We start from the raw sequence: 17280 nt of genomic DNA, 5'->3' as shown, positions 1-17280 counted from the left end.
AGAACTTTTATCCACATTGTACATTTGAACTGAACTCAAGCCAAAGTTTACTAAAACAAGCCACCCTCTTCTATTACTGGTTATGCATGACACATGGTACACACTACAAAGCTGTTCTACAATGTTGGGAGTACATCCAGTTTCTCTTAACTACATCAAAACTACATCTTTTATTACAGCAACATAATCCACACACAGCTCTTTTGAAGAACCTCTGCTCAACTGATAACTAGCAGGGTGTTGGATTACTTATTTTTTCAGGAACACAGCATCACTTGTTTTCATCATCTCTCCTCCATGGATGGAGCCAGTAATGGATTCCACTTTCTAGGATGGCAGTTTATGTTTTCCAACCACACTTGTCTAAGGAAATGGAAGAGGCTATTGCCCAACCACCCACTCCCTTGCTGCAGCTAAGTCAAGATTCCATAGTCAGGGTGACAGTGACTGGGAAATGTATTTACACTAAGCATCATTTTCTAGACCTACTGTCACTGCCCTGTTCTACCAGCAGCAAGAGCAGAGTTCACTTCCTCCTAAGAAAAGATAAGCTGCATCCTTCTACTATTGAAATGAGATAGAGAAGAAGTAGTTCAGGCTCACAGAATTGATCTCCTGATGGTCTAAAGCTAAGTAAGTGGTTTGATAATGTTAGGTAACATCTTAGCTACATCTTTGGAAATAAGCTCTCTCACTATCCAGGGAAAAAAATAACAACCAACCCACACTCAAACTTTAGAGCCTAATCCCCCTATTCAAAGTCATCCAAGTTTCCAGGGAGATTAAGTTTAACTGAAAAATCATTAAAATTTAGGCCTTATTTTAGGAAAAAAGTCTGTCCTGAACTACGTAATTGAGCATCTTCTGCTGAAAAATATGGTCTTCTCATTGTCTTGAGAATGATCACAGTACAGAGGTAATTTGCTTTTAGCTATCAGCAGCCAGGCAAGGTGGGAGCTCTTTATCCACAGGAGGTACAAAACTAGAACAAGCATTCAGGAAAAAAGACAGGGAGGTAAAGGAATGTGGAAGAGGTTGCCAGTCTTAAAAACCCTCTCCCTCCATTTTGTTAGAGATTAAATAGGATTTAATGTGACAGACTTACAGAATTCAGTGCTCTCTTAAACTCAGAGAGTTGCAGTTTGACAGGAGCTCTTGATGCAGCAAATTCATTTTCTTTTGTAGTGACTCTATGAACTACCTCCTTCTCCTGAACAGAGCTGTAAATCCACCAACCCCTCACTGCTCTATCAGTATTATCTTCTGCATTAGTTAGAGTCTTTGACTAATAAAAGTAACATGACAGGTGTAAGTGCAATAAAGGTTAAATAAATTTGCTTTTCTTCCAAGTCACATTATGTGCTGCCTACACATTGATATTTTTGTTATTTCTTGCCCAAACCAGTTTCCCAGCTTATGACAATTACCTTCTTTGGCTTTTCTTTCAAAATCTCTCACTTCCAAAACACCTCCGCGTTCATAATCTGAAAAAGATGTGAGAAAACATCATCATAGACCTGACAGCATTTGAATTCTTTATCCAAGTTGACCCTAGAGTGCAACTCAGGGATGCTGCACTAGGAGTGAGACCTGCTTGGAACAGAAGACAGAGCTGCAGATGTGACTGGAGCCCGGAGCTTATTTCATGTGCTGAACACCAAACTGCAGTGACAGATAAAAGTCATTCCCTCGAGGCATTTTGTGTAGCTCCTCTTTCTCAATAACATTGCTTTCTTCTGCTCCCCATGGCTCCAGCCACCAGGGTTCCTCTGTCTACCTTCTGGAAGACATGCTCACATGTAGGAGATTATCCCAAATTTACCGATTAGGTTGGTGTCAGCTGCTCGATCATAGTAATAGGAGAAAGCATAGAAGGAACTTCCACGAATCTCCTCTGGTTGGTGAAGTTTCCCTTTGACAACCTTGAGTACTTCCAAGTAGCAAGGCTTGAATCCTGTTTCTCCTGTCAGGAAAAACACAGACTGGGTGAGCCAAAGAGCATATGCAAGAGATGGAAGAAATAGTGGCAACAGGATGAAAAGTTAAAGAAGCAGAGGTTAAAGCATCAGAACAAGACCTTACACATCCCCTCTGCAATCCAACATGGCACCTACACACAGGCAAGGACTCTAAAAGCCCCTCATCAAGGAGAACTGGTTAGAGCAGATCACTGCTGGGTCTGAAAGAAGGGCCACACAAACTACTTCCATGTCAGGCAAAACTACCATTGACACATTCTGTGGCCAGCAGAATCTTCTACATTTGCTCCCACTTGTTAGATAAAACCTTGCTTTCTCTCCCCAGCACACTGTAATTTTACCAACCTACTCCACACACATGAAATCTGCAATTCAGCTCTCATGTCTCCAGTCTGTTCAAGTCTATGATGGCAGCAGACTCACCCTCTCTACACAGCATTAGAGACTTATTATTAGAGACTTAAGAAACAGTTCCACGAGTGAGATTAACTGGTAGGCCAAAATGTTTGTACCCTAACACAAACAGAATTTTTGCACTTTGCTCAAAGCTTCACAAAAACCTCTCTTATTTGCACAAGTAATTCTAAACATCTCCTATAAAGGTATGATTTGTAACAAGAGATCACAGTCAGAGGACAGGGGTACAGGTCAGCTACTCTTACAGCTTCAGATTTTAATCTGGATTTCTCAGAAATCAGCCTTTGCAACTGGACAGATATCCTTCATATCCCAATCATCATCAGTTAACTGAGGAAATATTTGACAAGGAAAAAGTCAGATTCTGGAGATAAGATTTATTGTAAAAGAAACAAGTCTCCTTAATTTACCTTCTTTGTTGCCACCATACTGATATTTCACTCCCCCGAAGTGCCACTCTGCCTCCAACTGCTTAGGCAAACAAGAACTGCGGAACATTTGTCCATCCACAACTGGAAAGAGAGCAGAGAGGAGAGTCAGGAAGCACAGAATTTTACATAGCTATAAATCAATAGCAGAACCAGAAAAGGCTGAAAGATCTTCATTAAAGTCTTTAAGTGAAAGTACAAAAATCTGAATTGATGGATGTGGCACTAACTGATTACAAATGAAGGACCAGTCTCAAGTCTGGAAAAGTTGAGTCTGTTTTGTCCTGCAAACAGCAGAGCAGCCAGGCTTGTCATTTTTTAATGAGATAAATGGTACAAAGGTATCTGGATAATGGCTATTCACCACAAAAGACAAGAAATGAGAGGTGATAAACACACAGATGCACAAACCCTAATGACAGCAGATAACCAAGACAAACAAAGCAACTGAGCAATGAAGACAAATGATCTCCTAAGACAGAGATCAGTGGCCACTACAGGATCCACTGAATGTAACCTTTGAGGGGTTCAACCAGAAATACTGTAACTGATAAGAAGAAAACATGATTATTGCTGCACACACAGGTCTCACAGAAAAAGCAAACTTCTAACAGTATGCTTGAGGCAGACTCTGGGACAGCAAAATTTGCTATGAGATGCTTAGGGAAAGACTCAAAGGCTGAGAAAAGGGGGAATTAAGGGATCAGGGAAGTGCAAGTATGGCAAACCAGAGGAGACTATAAAACAAGACAGTCACAAGTAAGCAGGTCCATGTGTTTTTCTGTCTGAGCCTTGTGACCAATCATTGTAGTCTGTCCTATCTTCTTCTCAATCCCTACTCCCAACTATTTCTGATTTGAGTACATTCCAGTAATTATCACAAGTCCATCTAGCTGTCAAGTAAGAATCCAGAAGGTGGAAAGACCCCAGTTCCTGGCCAGAGACTAGACAAAAGGCCCAAGCTCTGGGTGAGGGACTGACTCAGGAATGTGAGTATGCACTCGGGTTACTGAGTGAGAGCACGTGATGTGCTCCTGGGCTTCCATCTAGACTAGGGCAGTGCACACAACAGGTCTGGGGAGCACCACAGACCATGCAGATCCTTCAAAGTGGTTTGGCCTAAGCAGGAATCCTAAGGAAAAGGATCTGTTCGTGCTGCTCATGCTTCTGTGGATGTTTGTAAAGCTGTGAGTTTGTGGCTGGCCACGGTGTTTGTAGCTCCCACATGTGCACTTCTGGAATTTGCACTTGAATGTCACTGCTGGCTGATCTCAAAAACAGGGAAAAGCAGCTGTCCCACAAGACAACCCCTTAACAAGTGGTAGCTGTTTTCAGACAAACATATACCATCAGCAACATAGAAAAGCACAAGATACAGAAGTGAAGACACACAGGAAATGGGCTGCTGACACAAGGCTAAGTCTAAGCATCTCTTCATAAATCTTGAATGTTTTAGTATATGAACATACCTTCCATGTTCAAAGCTCCAAGCGTTGCCAGTCTTGCAGCTTTTAGTCCAAACCCCAAATAGCTGTGAACAACAAAAGACAGATGTTATAGTCTCGATTCCTGCACATCTGGTATGCTTTACCCATAGCCCTCTTCCTAAGTCCTGGAACACCCAAACCAAATTTCCTTCCTCCAATTCCTAAAAGTTCTCTTTGCCAGAACAACCCTGAGGGCCCAAAGAGTGACACAAACCCAAGAAATACGAAGAGTTGTAAAATGGGTGAATCTAAAACTGCAGGAAGTGGTTAGAGCTGATGCATTTATACAAGATGATCATGAAAAGCAAAAAAGCACCACCTTAAAAATGAGGGAGGAAGAAGGGTAAGTGCTGAGTGCATGGGGAATAGGGCAGCCACTCTTATGCAGCACACACAAAACTATGTGCTCTTAGAGCAGAGTGCAGAACCTCCCACAAAATAGGAACCATGGCTTTGTGTGAAATTCACCTGTTTTGACTTCACTGGTGACTGCTACATTCATTATAAGCTAGAATATGAACAATGCTTATGAGAATGTCATCACACATTGCAGCAACACAGCTAGATTAAAATCCTGTTGACCCTTTCACTCCCATCTCTGTGTTTGGCCACTTACCACTTTTGTCATGTCATTTTAAACATTTCCAGAATATTCAGAGTTAAACTAACCTCCAGCTCTCTCTCAACTTTTAGGAGATGATTTCTCAATCTCAATTATTTTAGGCGATCTAATGGACTGTATCAATGACAACAGCAATTAGTTACATCAGCAAATGTAAGGAGTAGGAGAGAATGACTATTAGACCAGCTCTGCTGTCAAGTAAGCAGATTCTATAACTGGCTGAGATGGTAATGCTCACTCCACTAAGTTTCAGGAAATCCTCTTTTCAAATCTGATCATTTTTAGTTCTGACTACTGGCACAATATCTACCTTTCTGCTTGTTTCAGAATATTTGGCTTGAATCCAGTATTAAGAATTCTTTTCCTTAAATATGGGCTCGCAATGCTGTCCCTTCATTTGAAAGACTGCCTAATATTCCCTTGCACTGACACGAACCATGATCCTGGAACGCTTCCAGCCAGCTAATGTCATGTTCCACTTCTACTGTTCCATGCAGATAAGTAGTAAAAAAGTCATGGTCTCTGCTGCTGGTACCAGGATGATGTGGCTGTTAGCTCAGGGGCTGATTTCCCCAGTGGAAATAGCAGTCTTTTGCTCCTCACCTGTGGGTATAGAGCTTGTACGTGCTATTAAACATTTCAAATGAGGTAAGAAAATCCTCAGGGGTTTCCTTCAGAGTTTCCTAGAAGTTAAGTAAAAGAAAAAAATGTTTTCGTTTATACTATGCAATAAAGAATAACCAAGTTTAATGTAGTATCACAGATATACCCATACAGTTTACTGCACACTCATCTGACCTGCTTTGAAAACAAAGTACAGCTTTCCAGTGCTGCCACTGCTGTAATACCTGCAGCTTTTAACACCAATTTTATTTATATGCATCTTTGTGCTACTTCAACATATAACAGGGAAGCACAACAGATCAGGATGAAAACACTTTCTAATTCAGGTAACCTGAATTTTTTCAGAGTACTTACATGTTACTCTACATGTAGAGAGTCCCCATCCCCATTACCAGAAATCAGCTGCACTACAAGTGCTATGAACTTTTTCAAGTCACGCTAGGCACCTAAACTGAAGTACTCAGAAGAATTAAAAATACAAGGTATAGGCCCCATTTCAAATGTCAAATGCCTTGCTGGTACTCAAGGAAACACTGTGACCACTCACTCCCAGTCTTAGGGCTGCTTCACCTAAATTAGCCTCTTGTCTCACCACTTCCAGTTCCTTCCTCTCAGTCTTCTCTCTGCGCACACCTCCATCCCCTGGTACCCTGCCCTAGCTTCCTGACAGACTAACTCACACTCTTGCAAGGCTGAACCACTTCAGCAACCATTTACTGATTCTTTGTGTCCCCTCCCTAAGCTCTCAGTCTCAGTTTCTGTCTCTCCTCTCCTCATGGCCCCATCCTCCCACCCCTTCTTGGCTCCATGCACTTTTATCACCCGTGGTTATTCTGGGCCAAGCAGCAGAGTCAGAGAGAACTGAAGCTGTACAGTCCTGCAGTTGCCATGCAAGTAAGGAGATCCAGATCTGAGTTATTTTTCCTAGAGTCCTAGACAGAAGCCTGCTCAAAGCTGAAAGGAATTTGACAGTATTCAGCTTGAGCGTCTCCTGAGCAAACACAAATCAAAATTTGTTTTGGGTCTCAAGTTGATTATCACTGAAATGGCAGTCACATCCTTGGCCTCATACACACAGACTGCCATATTTTGAGTTCTGTTTCTAAACCTTACATCACAAAAGCTATTTAAAGGAGAGATCCTCAAAAAAAATTAGTTTGGAAAAAACAATTGTCTTCTTTATGCCCTACTTTCACAAAAAATGAGGCAGACACCAGACAGACAATTTCATAATTACTATGATTGGTTTTCAGTTGCTTTTAGCTTTGACAATAATGCCATGAAATTAAAATCAGCTCCCTGCAGTTGTCATTATATGTTCTTTACTTGCTTGTAATTCATATTTAATTTAAAAAATCTCTTACAGTATTTTGTTCAAAACTAATACAAGAGCAAGCATGTGACTGCCTCAGATTGCAGAAAGGAAAAATCTCCACTGCAAATCAAAGGGAGGTATCCCCACTAATTCTGTCAGATGGGAAAAACTCCCAAAAACATACTGAGCTTATTTATTTGAACTTGACAGCACAGGTGAGAAGCAGACATAGAGTACAAGCATGAACCTTGACTCCACACTGCTCTACAAATTCACACCATTAGTCCTAGTCAGCAGCAAACACTCCAGGCCTTTTCCTGCAAGGCTGGAAGGGGACATTTGAATCCTGAGCTGCAGTTCAGCCTATTTCACAGTTCTATTTATTCTCCAAAACCCTGACATGCAACACCCTTTCCTGTTGGTCCAGTGCCCACTTTAGCAGGTGTTATCAACACAAAACAGAGGACAAGCCCACCGTACACTTGAGGCTTTGCTGAACAGGATAAGGTTGCATGTCATGTTTCAACATAACACACAGTTGCAGAATTAGAATATCCTGATGTGAAAGCCATGTGTTTTGTAGCCACCAAACATCCTTTGATAATCTCAAGTTCTATTAAATAAAAAAAGTTAAAGAAGTTACTTCTTCAGAAAGAGCAACATAAACACATCACAATATGAAGGTACAGAATAGGTAATTTTCTCATGCAAACTGCAGACTTGGGTCACAGTTCAAACTGTTTCTAAACAGCTATGGAACTACTAAAAAATCCAGCAGAGGTGTCTGGGGGACAGAGAGCAGAATGTTTAAAAGGAGTGAGAAGAAACTGATAAGAAAACAGAGAACTGACTGTGCTGCTATTAAAGAAATTTACCCTATACAACACTACTCCCCTCCAAAACTTAGTGAAGATCTGTTATCAGACTCGAATGGGGAAAAAAAAAAAAAAAAGATAGACCAGCCCCTACATTTCTTCTAATATTCCAGAATACTACCAAGAAATGTTCTACATTTGTTGAATACACAGCAATATCAACATTAATGAGGCTTTCCCAGCCTGAGTCCAGAAAAAAAAAGCTGTTTCTTTTTGGTTTTACTCATTTACTTTCTTTTTATTTCCTCATGATTCAGCTCCTTTGTTTGCAAGCGCCTATCAGCCAGCTGCTGATCTCAAAGGGAACAGAAATACAGATGTTCTGTAAACCAGGGATGTTCTGCTTGTGCCACTGCTGACAAAGTGGCACCAGAGAGTGCAGCAGCACTCAGGTCTCTCCACCAGCCTTGCAGTCCCAGCCCACACACTTTTAACCACTCCTCACCTCAAACCGTGGCAGGAATGTGATTTGGGTTGAGGCTCCTCCCAAGTCCAGAATCCCAACAGTTTGCTGGTTCTGGCCAGACAGCTGCCCTGCAAACAACACCGTGCTCAGAACAGCCCCAAGTGCACAAATGCTGAAATGCAGATACTGTGTGGATGCTCAGGCAGCCACCAGGTGATCACAGCAATACAAGGAGGGCTGAGCTGCCCTTCAAAGAAAAAACCTCAGAGAGAACAGGAAGGCAAACAGAAAGTATTACAGAATGAGACACAGACTTTCTTCCTTGATTCCAATCTCTCCTCCAAAGAGACAAAAGCAGATAAATCTCCAGGTATCAAGCAAAAGCTGAAAGTAAGAGACAAAGTATCTCCTGCAGAAGACCGCCAGGGAGAGTACACAAATTTTGTAACCACCATATAGCTGGGCAAAAGCAGTAGGTAAAGAAGGGCAGTAAGAGCCAAACCAGCTATTGTAATTTCTCTTCACCCAGAGCAGCTTTTTTGCTTGCTCATCTATCTACTAGAGTACTGATTTTCTTTTCACTAGATTGCACTCCCAGAAGCTCTCAGAGCCAGTAGTGCTAAGGCACCATGCCCTGCAGCACCACTGTAGCTGCACAGCTCACACTGGGATGAAGAACACTGCAAGGCCTTGTTTCCCACACATTAGCAGTGCCACTCCCCAAAGCACGTTAGGGAAACCAGCCTGCCAGTGCCTCAAGATCTGAGTAAATTCTGGCACCTTCAGGGTTAAGACGTCTCCTTCTTACTACAGACTCTGGAACACAGTCTGCCCAAGGCAATCCACTGCTTCAGCACTGGTGAGAGAACAGGCAGGAAAAGCATGGCCAAGGCAGAGGAACTTAGGGTGACCATCTCCACAGAAGTTACTCAAGTTCAAGCTTAGAGTAGTTATACAGAAATAATTACCTGTCAAAAAGTTTACAGTGATCCAGGCTAAAATTCCTGCAATGAGTGAAAAAAAGAAAAAAAAGAAAAAACAGTCACCATTAAATACTCCCACAATCTCCTGCCCACTGTTACCAGCCCTCCACAGGTTATTTATTTACCTGGAAGTCATTACTAGCTTAACACAACCACCCCAGACTTCAGGGATTAACTAAAACTCATAATTAAATTATATGATAAATTATTGATTCATACAAGTCTCACGAGCTGAAATAGGTAGGACTTTGTAACATTCATGCAACTGCAGCATACATAAATCATATATATTATCCAAACAACATACAAAGAAGTAATGAGCTGACACTGCACAAGTATCCTTGGGCCTCTTTTTGCAGTCCAGCATTTCAATTCCTAATCTGAAAACTGCATTCACACCACTGTGTTTTAATCTTAAGGTTTCTATAATTACACTACAGACAGAGCACAACCAGTAAAACACAAACAGCTCCTTTGATTCCAGTGGCTTGCTTGACACTTACATGATTCTCACCCAAACATGTGACAATAGAAGAGGTAGGGATTTTAAATAAACTTGGCAGGCTACCCTGTGCTCTATTATGCCTCATTGGTCCTGCCCCTGTCAATGCAACAGTTCTCCCTACTGTACAATTCACCCATTAATCCATAGTGACAAACTATGCACTACACCATAGTTATCAAATACTTCAACACTTTATGATACTTCTCCTTTTCTCTCGGCTCATGTGGACAGATTTTGCTCTTTAATCTTCCTCCATTTACTAGTTGTGTAAGCACTGTGATAATTCTTGCTTTCCTTCAACACCTTCCAAAGTGGCAATTTATCTGCCATAAGGAAGAGTTCTGAGCTGGACATAACATGATAGGATGGCTCTTTTCATCAGGCATCCATACAGGTGATTATTACTTGCCCATTCTCCAAGGTAGTATGTCTGGATATGTAGCCAGAATGTTACACTGTTTTTTTCTGCACTGCAAAATCATTGCTCACTCCAAACCTACAACATATTTCATCTTTTCTTGTATTTTACAGTATTTGCTTGCTACTTTACTAGCAGTATTTTTCCCAACAGAATATTTTTTAACTTACTATTTTATTATTAAGTCATCTGTTTTTAATACTTGTCAATTATCCTTCATTCTCCTTTAATATTCACAATCCTCCCAATTTTAGATTGAAATTGATGAGCTGATCATCATAGGTTATTTTTAATGCTAATATTGCAGAATTTACAAGGCATTTTCCATAAGCTTCCCAGCTTGCTATATATTGTCATGTAGCCTTTCAGAGGTGGACACCATCTCTTTTGCACCAGTTCCCAGGAGCAGGCTTCAGCTGGTCAGCCTGCATCAGGCAATGCTTATTGTTGAGACAGTTTTTGTTCTGAAACTTGTGAAATCTCTTTGTATAGCTGCATTTGTAGCCTAACAGGTGACCAAGCAATTAACACCACCTCAGAAAGGCAGAATTGCATTGTTTCAAACAGGGCCAGAAACGTTTTATTTTTTTCTGCTTGGTTTAGGGACCATTTTTCTTTCCCTCTCATGTTCCTAAGATATCCCTCTTTTTCCCATTTCTCTTTGCTTTTACTTTTTACCCCTCCTAAAACATACCTTCATGAGATCCATCCATGATGCCAACACTGTCCTCTGGAACCAGGAATGGTGATTCCTCAAAGACTTCTTTCACCTGAGGAAAGAAATAGTGATTCGATTTCTTGGTCTTCAGAGACTTGCTCTGCTCTGAGGTTGACAAAGTTTTGTTTTATGCAGCAGCAGAAACTAAGACAAGTGTGTGGAGTAGGGGCTAGGAAAGAAAGAAAAGAACTATTGTAGGTCTCTCTCCATGCCTTCCACCACAGCAAGACACAGGATTTCAGGACCAGACAAGATACTCTGTGAGTTTTATGCTATCATGGGATTACAGTCTCTTTTCAGAGATTAAATTCTCTTATGCTAAACAGAATAGAGAGCTGAATTTAAAAAAAAAAAGAAGATGAAACAGGGAGAACAATACTAGTGCATCCAAAGCTACTCAGTGCTACCTCTGAAAGCAGAGCTTGAGCTTTCTCCTCTGACAGCAGGCGAAGTCCAGCCGTGGCTTTTAACACCACTGGGGTCTTTTTCCAGAGATGAGGTGGCACAGCATCGACAGCCATGTCCAGCAATGTTTTGACAGTTTCAGCACCCTAAAAGGAAAAATATGCTTTTTATATGGTTTCCTTCTACAGGCCATCAGAGAATAGGCCCCTCAGTTTCCCCTCAAAACTTGTGAGAACAGTATTCAATAGCAGAAGATACCCACACCCAAGACAAGTACAAAAACCATGCCAGATATCTCATTAGAACATTAAACAGAACGTCTGCATTGGAAAGAAAGGTGTATTCACAAATATATTTTAGGGAAGATAAATATCATTGTTTGTGGAAGGAAGGTATTTTTTTGAAAGGATGGAGGGAGGTGAGGGAACTGATTACCTGACAAATCTAAACATCTTGCAGTATGATGTGTTGTGGTGTGTTTTATGCTTGTTCAGTTTTCCCTCCATTGTTCTCTCAGAAAGTCCTGCCCTGTTACCAGTTTGTGTCAATCCCCAAACCCCTCCCCAGTTGTCTTGGATACCAAATGTATCTTTCTTGTTCCCCACCCCTGGCAGCCTGCCTGTCACTCGACACCCCTGCCTCTTTTTCTAGAGAGTTCGGGCCAGGGTGTCGAGTGATTGGGTTAGGGGCCAGGGTCCCTCCCGCAACTGTGTTTGATGGGTTCTCCGATCATGCCAATCCTTAATGTATCCCTCTCTGATTTGCTATCTTTCACCCCTCCCACCCTCAGTAAAACCGAGGCTTTTTCCCTGCCTCGGGGCTCTCAGCTTCTTCCACCGAACCTGCACGTTTCCCTACCAATAAAACCACCCCCCCGAAGAAACTGAGGGTCGCCTCTTCATTTCATCCTGCGACTTCGGAGCTCTTTACTGCGGCCACACGTCCGCAAGGCTTGACATCGCCTTGGGCACAAAGCCCTGACTCCGGGTTGGGGAAGTGCCTTACTGGCTGGAGGTTGGCTGGACACTTATCTAGCCTGGGCGTTTCACTTTTCACCGGCCACTGCTCCAGTTTTGGCGCCCGGCGCGGGGCCCCCCCCTTTTCTCGGATTCGTGGACCCCACGGACGGGATTTCGAGAATCCCAGCGGTCGCGGAACTACCCTGTGGTCGAGCAGACCTTGTGCGCGAGGTAGCGCTCCCCGGGGACCCTGGACGGCAGCTCCTTGCACCTGGGAGTCGTCCTGTCGCAGGAAACCCCTCGTTCCAGTTTTTCGTTTGTCGCCTCCGGACTTCGTGAGTATTCTGCTACTCTCCCTGTCGCCTTCCCCTCTATTGGTGTTTCGTCACCACCCTTCTTTTTCTCTAGACAGGGGCCGGGGGTAGGCACCCTTATTTTTTTTTCTCTTTCGCGTTTACTGGAACGGGGGGGGCTTTTCCGCAGCTGCCACTTATAACATCGAGCGATGGGTGCAAAGTTTTCGCTCTCGGCAGCTCAGAAGGGGCTGTTTTACCAAGTTGTGGGTATCCTAGTTGGGGGGGGTTGTTCCGTTGATAAAAAGGAAGTTAAAAAATTAATCCGATGGCTTTTTTCTGAGTTTCCCGAAGTCTCCCCCGATCTAATTAAAGATCCTGCCTTTTGGCAGAGGGCAAATGCCAAGTTATCAAACTTGATTAGATCACGAGACACCTCGCTTTCTCCGTTAGCTTTTTGGATTTCACAAATTCGATCTATCCTGAAAGCAGGAGGAAACTCAGAAAAACCTTCGGTCAGTTTTAGTTCGTGCCCCAGTTCTTCTACTTCTCCCTCTACCCCTAACCCTTCTTCCCGTCCCCATAAACGTAAAACCGGGATTCTGAAGGGTGCAGCGCGCTCCAGCCCCGCGCAGGGTGACCATTCGTCCCCTAGCCCCCTTCAAAATCCTCGGCCCCCCCGCCCTAAGAGTCCTGGCCAGTCTCTTAGGGGCTCCTCGTCTTCCCCTACCTCTCCTGTTCCCGCCCCCAGGTCCTCAGTTTCTAAAACCCCAAAATCCAAAACCCTAATTTCTAAGTCCCCAGTTTGCTCCCAGTCGCCTCCAATTCCCCAAAATGGCTCCTATGGGGCCCAAGATGGAGGCAACCACATGGCTGAAATGGCGGGAAAGCCCTCTTCTTCTCCCCAGAATCCCTTTTTCCCAAGCTCCAACCCCTTCCTGCCAGTCGGCCACTCCCAGTGTTCTACCCCCTCGTCCTTCCCCCCTCCTGGTCCCTCCTCCTTTCCAGAAACCTCCTCTTCAGTAGTCCCTCCCCTTTCTCCTCCCACATCCCCGCCCATAGCTCCTCCCTCGGTCCCTCCCATACCACCTCCCATCTCTCCACCCCCCGCCAGTCAAAAGGTTCCACCCCTTGTCTCCGCCTCCTGGGAGGGTCCCTCGATATCGGATCGCCCTGCTCAAGTTCCCAGCCACGCCCCTACCTCCTCCTCTCCCGGTTCCCACGCTCTCCCTGCCGGCTCCCGCGCTTTGGGTTCCGGTGGGGGGGCAGCAGTTGGGAACCGGGAACCGGGGTCTGCTGCGATACCATCCGCAGCCCCGGTTGTTTACCATCCAGAGGGAGATGGTGGGGTGCGTCGCCAGTGGGTCCCCTTACACCATTCACAAATTAAGGAGCTGTGCAAGGCACAGAAAGATTACGGCCGGGACAGCGAATACTTTCGGGGAGTGTTGCAGGCAACACTTACCGAAGCCGATGTCACCCCCTCTGACATCCGGCGCCTCTTCACGTGTCTGCTCAATCCCACCGAGCGGGCTATGTGGGAGGCAGCCTGGAAGAGGAGAGTGACGGAGGCCCTCCCGAGCCTGTGGGAACGGCCCCACACGGGGCTGGACCTAACGGGCAATGTCCTAGCCATCGATCAACTCCTTGGGACCGGCAACTGGGCAGATGGGCACTCGCAGGCGAGTGCCATCCCCCAGGAAGCACTCCGAGAGTCAGCGCGGGCAGCCGAGAAGGCGTTCCTGGCGCTGCCGGGGGCGGCTCCTCTCCTTTCTTTTTCCAGAATCTTTCAGGGCGCCGAGGAATCTTTCCTCGATTTTGTCGAACGTCTTCGAAAAGCTGTCGAGCAGCAAGTGGCGGACGAGGTTGCCCGGGAACATATCCTGAAGGAAGTAGCGTCCACGAATGCAAACTCTGCGTGTAGGGACGCCATCCTCAGCCTCCCGATGCACCCACCCCCCTCGCTGCACGATATGCTCGAGGTCTGCACCCGGAAGGTCCTAATCATGCCATCTAGGGAGGGAGAGAAGAGAAAACAGCTGCCACCCCGAGTCAGCGCTGCAGAAGAAGCGCCTGAAAACACCTTCTCTGAAGCCACCTGCCGCTCGCCTGCTCCCGATCCTTCCGCCGCCAAATCACCCTGCCATCTGTGCGGAAAGCTCGGGCATTGGATGCCCGACTGCCCGCTGCGGCGGGAATTTTATGAATTCAAAAGGGGGCAGGGACTCCTGGGGAAAACCCAGACAAAAAACTAACATCTGAGCGCAGTTCCCCCCTGCGCCATGATAAAAATAGGGCGGGACAACTAACACCACGCAGGGAGGGGAGATCTCAGGGACCGCCGCCTGCCAAACAAGACATATTCTCACCGGACTTGTCACATGTTGCATGTCTCCAACCTAGACCCGTGCTAACTACCTTTTCTGCTTTCAGACCCTTCCGGCTGCAGCTGACGGAGCCACTACATCTTAAGAACTCCGATTTTCAACTCGTGTCAGTCAGCCCGGAATGCCCAGGAAACTGGGGGCGGATAAGGTGTAAGTACGTCGTTGTCGGAGACACTAAGCACACACCTTTAGAGGTGAACATAATTCCAGGTCTTCTGCCATCTGACCCGGGACTGTTCGCCGTGGGGCTGCACTGTGTCCAACCCCCCACTTTCCTGCCCAAGGGACAGGTGATCGCACAAGCGATCCCTGTTCCCGAAATAACTTGGGCCCTGGGGTTTCCTCCGGCTGAACTCCAAAATCCAACAGTAGCTTGGGCCCAGGTCCTGGGGCGAGAAAGGCCTCATGTCACCTGTCATATCTCAAAAGGGGGAGAGGGCAAGCCTCTTAAAGGCTTGTTGGACACAGGAGCAGATGTGACGATCATTCCTTCCCGGGAATGGCTGTCACATTGGGAATTGCAAAACACGCCTGGCCACGTCCGAGGTGTCGGGGGTTTACAATTGGCACGTCAATCAAAGAGCGTTGTACAAATTACGGGGCCGGATGGGCAATTGGCTTCAGTGCGCCCATTCGTATTAGATTACACGGAACCCCTGTGGGGGAGAGACCTCTTGGCCCAGTGGGGAGCCCGAATTGACCTCCCAGCAGCTCCCCAGGTTTTTCGGGCAGCGGTCACTGATGAGCGCCCTACCTGGAAACTGAATTGGAAATCTGATAAACCAGTACAGGTAGTGCAGTGGCCGCTCAACAAGCAAAAATTAGCGGCGCTCAATGAGCTTGTTAAGGAGCAGCTACTCAAGGGCAACCTGGTGGAGACCATGTCAGAGTGGAACTCCCCAGTGTTCGTTATCAAAAAGCCCAACAAAGATAAGTGGCGGCTCCTTCACGACCTCCGCCAAATTAACAACATCATTGAAGATATGGGGCCTCTCCAACCAGGGATGCCGTCCCCAACGGTGCTCCCCCAAAATTGGAATTTGGTCGTAATTGACATAAAAGATTGCTTTTTCCAAATTCCCTTACACCCGGACGATGCTCCGCGTTTCGCCTTCACGGTTCCTGCCATCAACCGTGAAGCCCCAAGCAAGCGCTATCATTGGCGAGTTCTTCCGCAAGGCCTGAAGGCCAGCCCGATGATCTGTCAATGGTACGTCGCCTCCTTGCTGTCCCCAGTACGTGCAGCCGCCAAAGACACCATCATTTACCATTATATGGATGACATCCTAGTGTGCGCTCCGACCAACGACCTACTTACCCACGCGCTTGACCTAACAATCGATGCATTGGTTGTTGCAGGGTTCGAGCTCCAGCAAGATAAGATTCAACAGATGCCACCCTGGAAGTACCTGGGCCTGGAAATAACAAAGCGGACCATTGTTCCGCAAAAATTGGCTATTAAAACTAACATCAAAAACCTGGCAGATGTCCACCAGCTGTGTGGGTCCTTGAATTGGGTAAGGCCTTGGCTAGGCATTCCAACAGAAGACCTAGCCCCCCTTTTCAATTTATTGAAAGGGGGAGAAGAGCTTAGTTCTCCAAGGTCCCTTACCCCAGAGGCCCAGACAGCGCTGGAGAAGATCCAAAACTCCATCTCGGCCAGGCAGGCCCACAGATATCACCCGGGCCTGCCATTTAAATTCATTGTTCTAGGTAAGCTGCCACACCTCCATGGGGTGATTTTCCAGTGGGACGATTCCATCAAGGGCAAGGACCGGGGCTCGGGGGATCCCCTCTTAATCATAGAGTGGGTGTTCCTCAGCCATCACAGGTCCAAAAGGATGACGCAGCCAGCCGAGCTGGTGGCAGAATTGATTAGAAAGGCTAGATCACGGATCAGAGAGTTGGCAGGTTGTGACTTTGACTGCATCCACATTCCTTTAAAATTTGATTCAGGCCATCTAAAAAGAAAGATGATTGATAACCTTCTGGAAACAAATGAGATGCTTCAACTGGCTTTGGACAGCTACACCGGCCAAATCGCAGTAGATCGGCCGGCCCACAAATTATTCAATCAGGAATTCACATTGTCTCTAAAATCAGTTCAGAGTAGAACTCCTCTGAAGGCTTTGACAGTTTTTACAGACGCGTCTGGAGCATCCCACAAGTCAGTGATGACTTGGAAGGATCCTCAGACTCAGCGGTGGGAGGCAGATGTCACAGAGGTGGAAGGTTCACCTCAAGTTGCTGAGTTGGACGCAGTCGTCAGAGCCTTTGAGAGGTTCTCTGAACCATTCAATTTGGTCACTGATTCAGCCTATGTCGCGGGTGTAGTTTCCAGAGCCGAAAATGCAATTTTACAGGAGGTATCAAACATCCCTTTGTTTAACTTGCTCTCTAAGCTTGTGAACTTAGTCTCCCACCGAGAGCAACCCTTTTATGTGATGCATGTCAGGTCA

The 17280-nt window shown here is 45.6% G+C and overlaps 1 protein-coding gene across 6 annotated transcripts in view; it reads right to left on the bottom strand.

Moving 5' to 3' along the window:
* ENTPD5 (ectonucleoside triphosphate diphosphohydrolase 5 (inactive)) overlaps positions 1–17280 on the bottom strand; it is a 36537-nt gene that overhangs the window by 8590 nt on the left and 10667 nt on the right. For all 6 annotated transcript variants that reach the window (XR_011679171.1, XR_011679170.1, XM_071426841.1 and 3 more), the window contains exons 4-12: positions 11185–11328; positions 10754–10829; positions 9122–9157; positions 8193–8281; positions 5537–5616; positions 4294–4355; positions 2807–2908; positions 1823–1963; positions 1428–1484 (exon numbers count right to left, since the gene is read on the bottom strand). Coding sequence is in view for 4 of the 6 variants with exons in the window: in XM_071426841.1 (XP_071282942.1) it covers positions 1428–1484; positions 1823–1963; positions 2807–2908; positions 4294–4355; positions 5537–5616; positions 8193–8281; positions 9122–9157; positions 10754–10829; positions 11185–11328 (787 nt within the window). In the remaining 2 variants the exon portion in view is untranslated. The remainder of the gene's footprint in view (positions 1–1427; positions 1485–1822; positions 1964–2806; positions 2909–4293; positions 4356–5536; positions 5617–8192; positions 8282–9121; positions 9158–10753; positions 10830–11184; positions 11329–17280) is intronic.

The sequence above is a fragment of the Agelaius tricolor genome, unplaced genomic scaffold, assembly GCF_023055355.1.
Source record: "Agelaius tricolor isolate 1412-34295 unplaced genomic scaffold, bAgeTri1.0.p SCAF_5, whole genome shotgun sequence".
Classification (NCBI taxonomy): Eukaryota; Metazoa; Chordata; class Aves; order Passeriformes; family Icteridae; genus Agelaius; species Agelaius tricolor.
The sequence above is the reverse complement of the archived record's forward strand: the minus strand, read 5'-3'. Positions and strand labels throughout refer to the sequence as shown.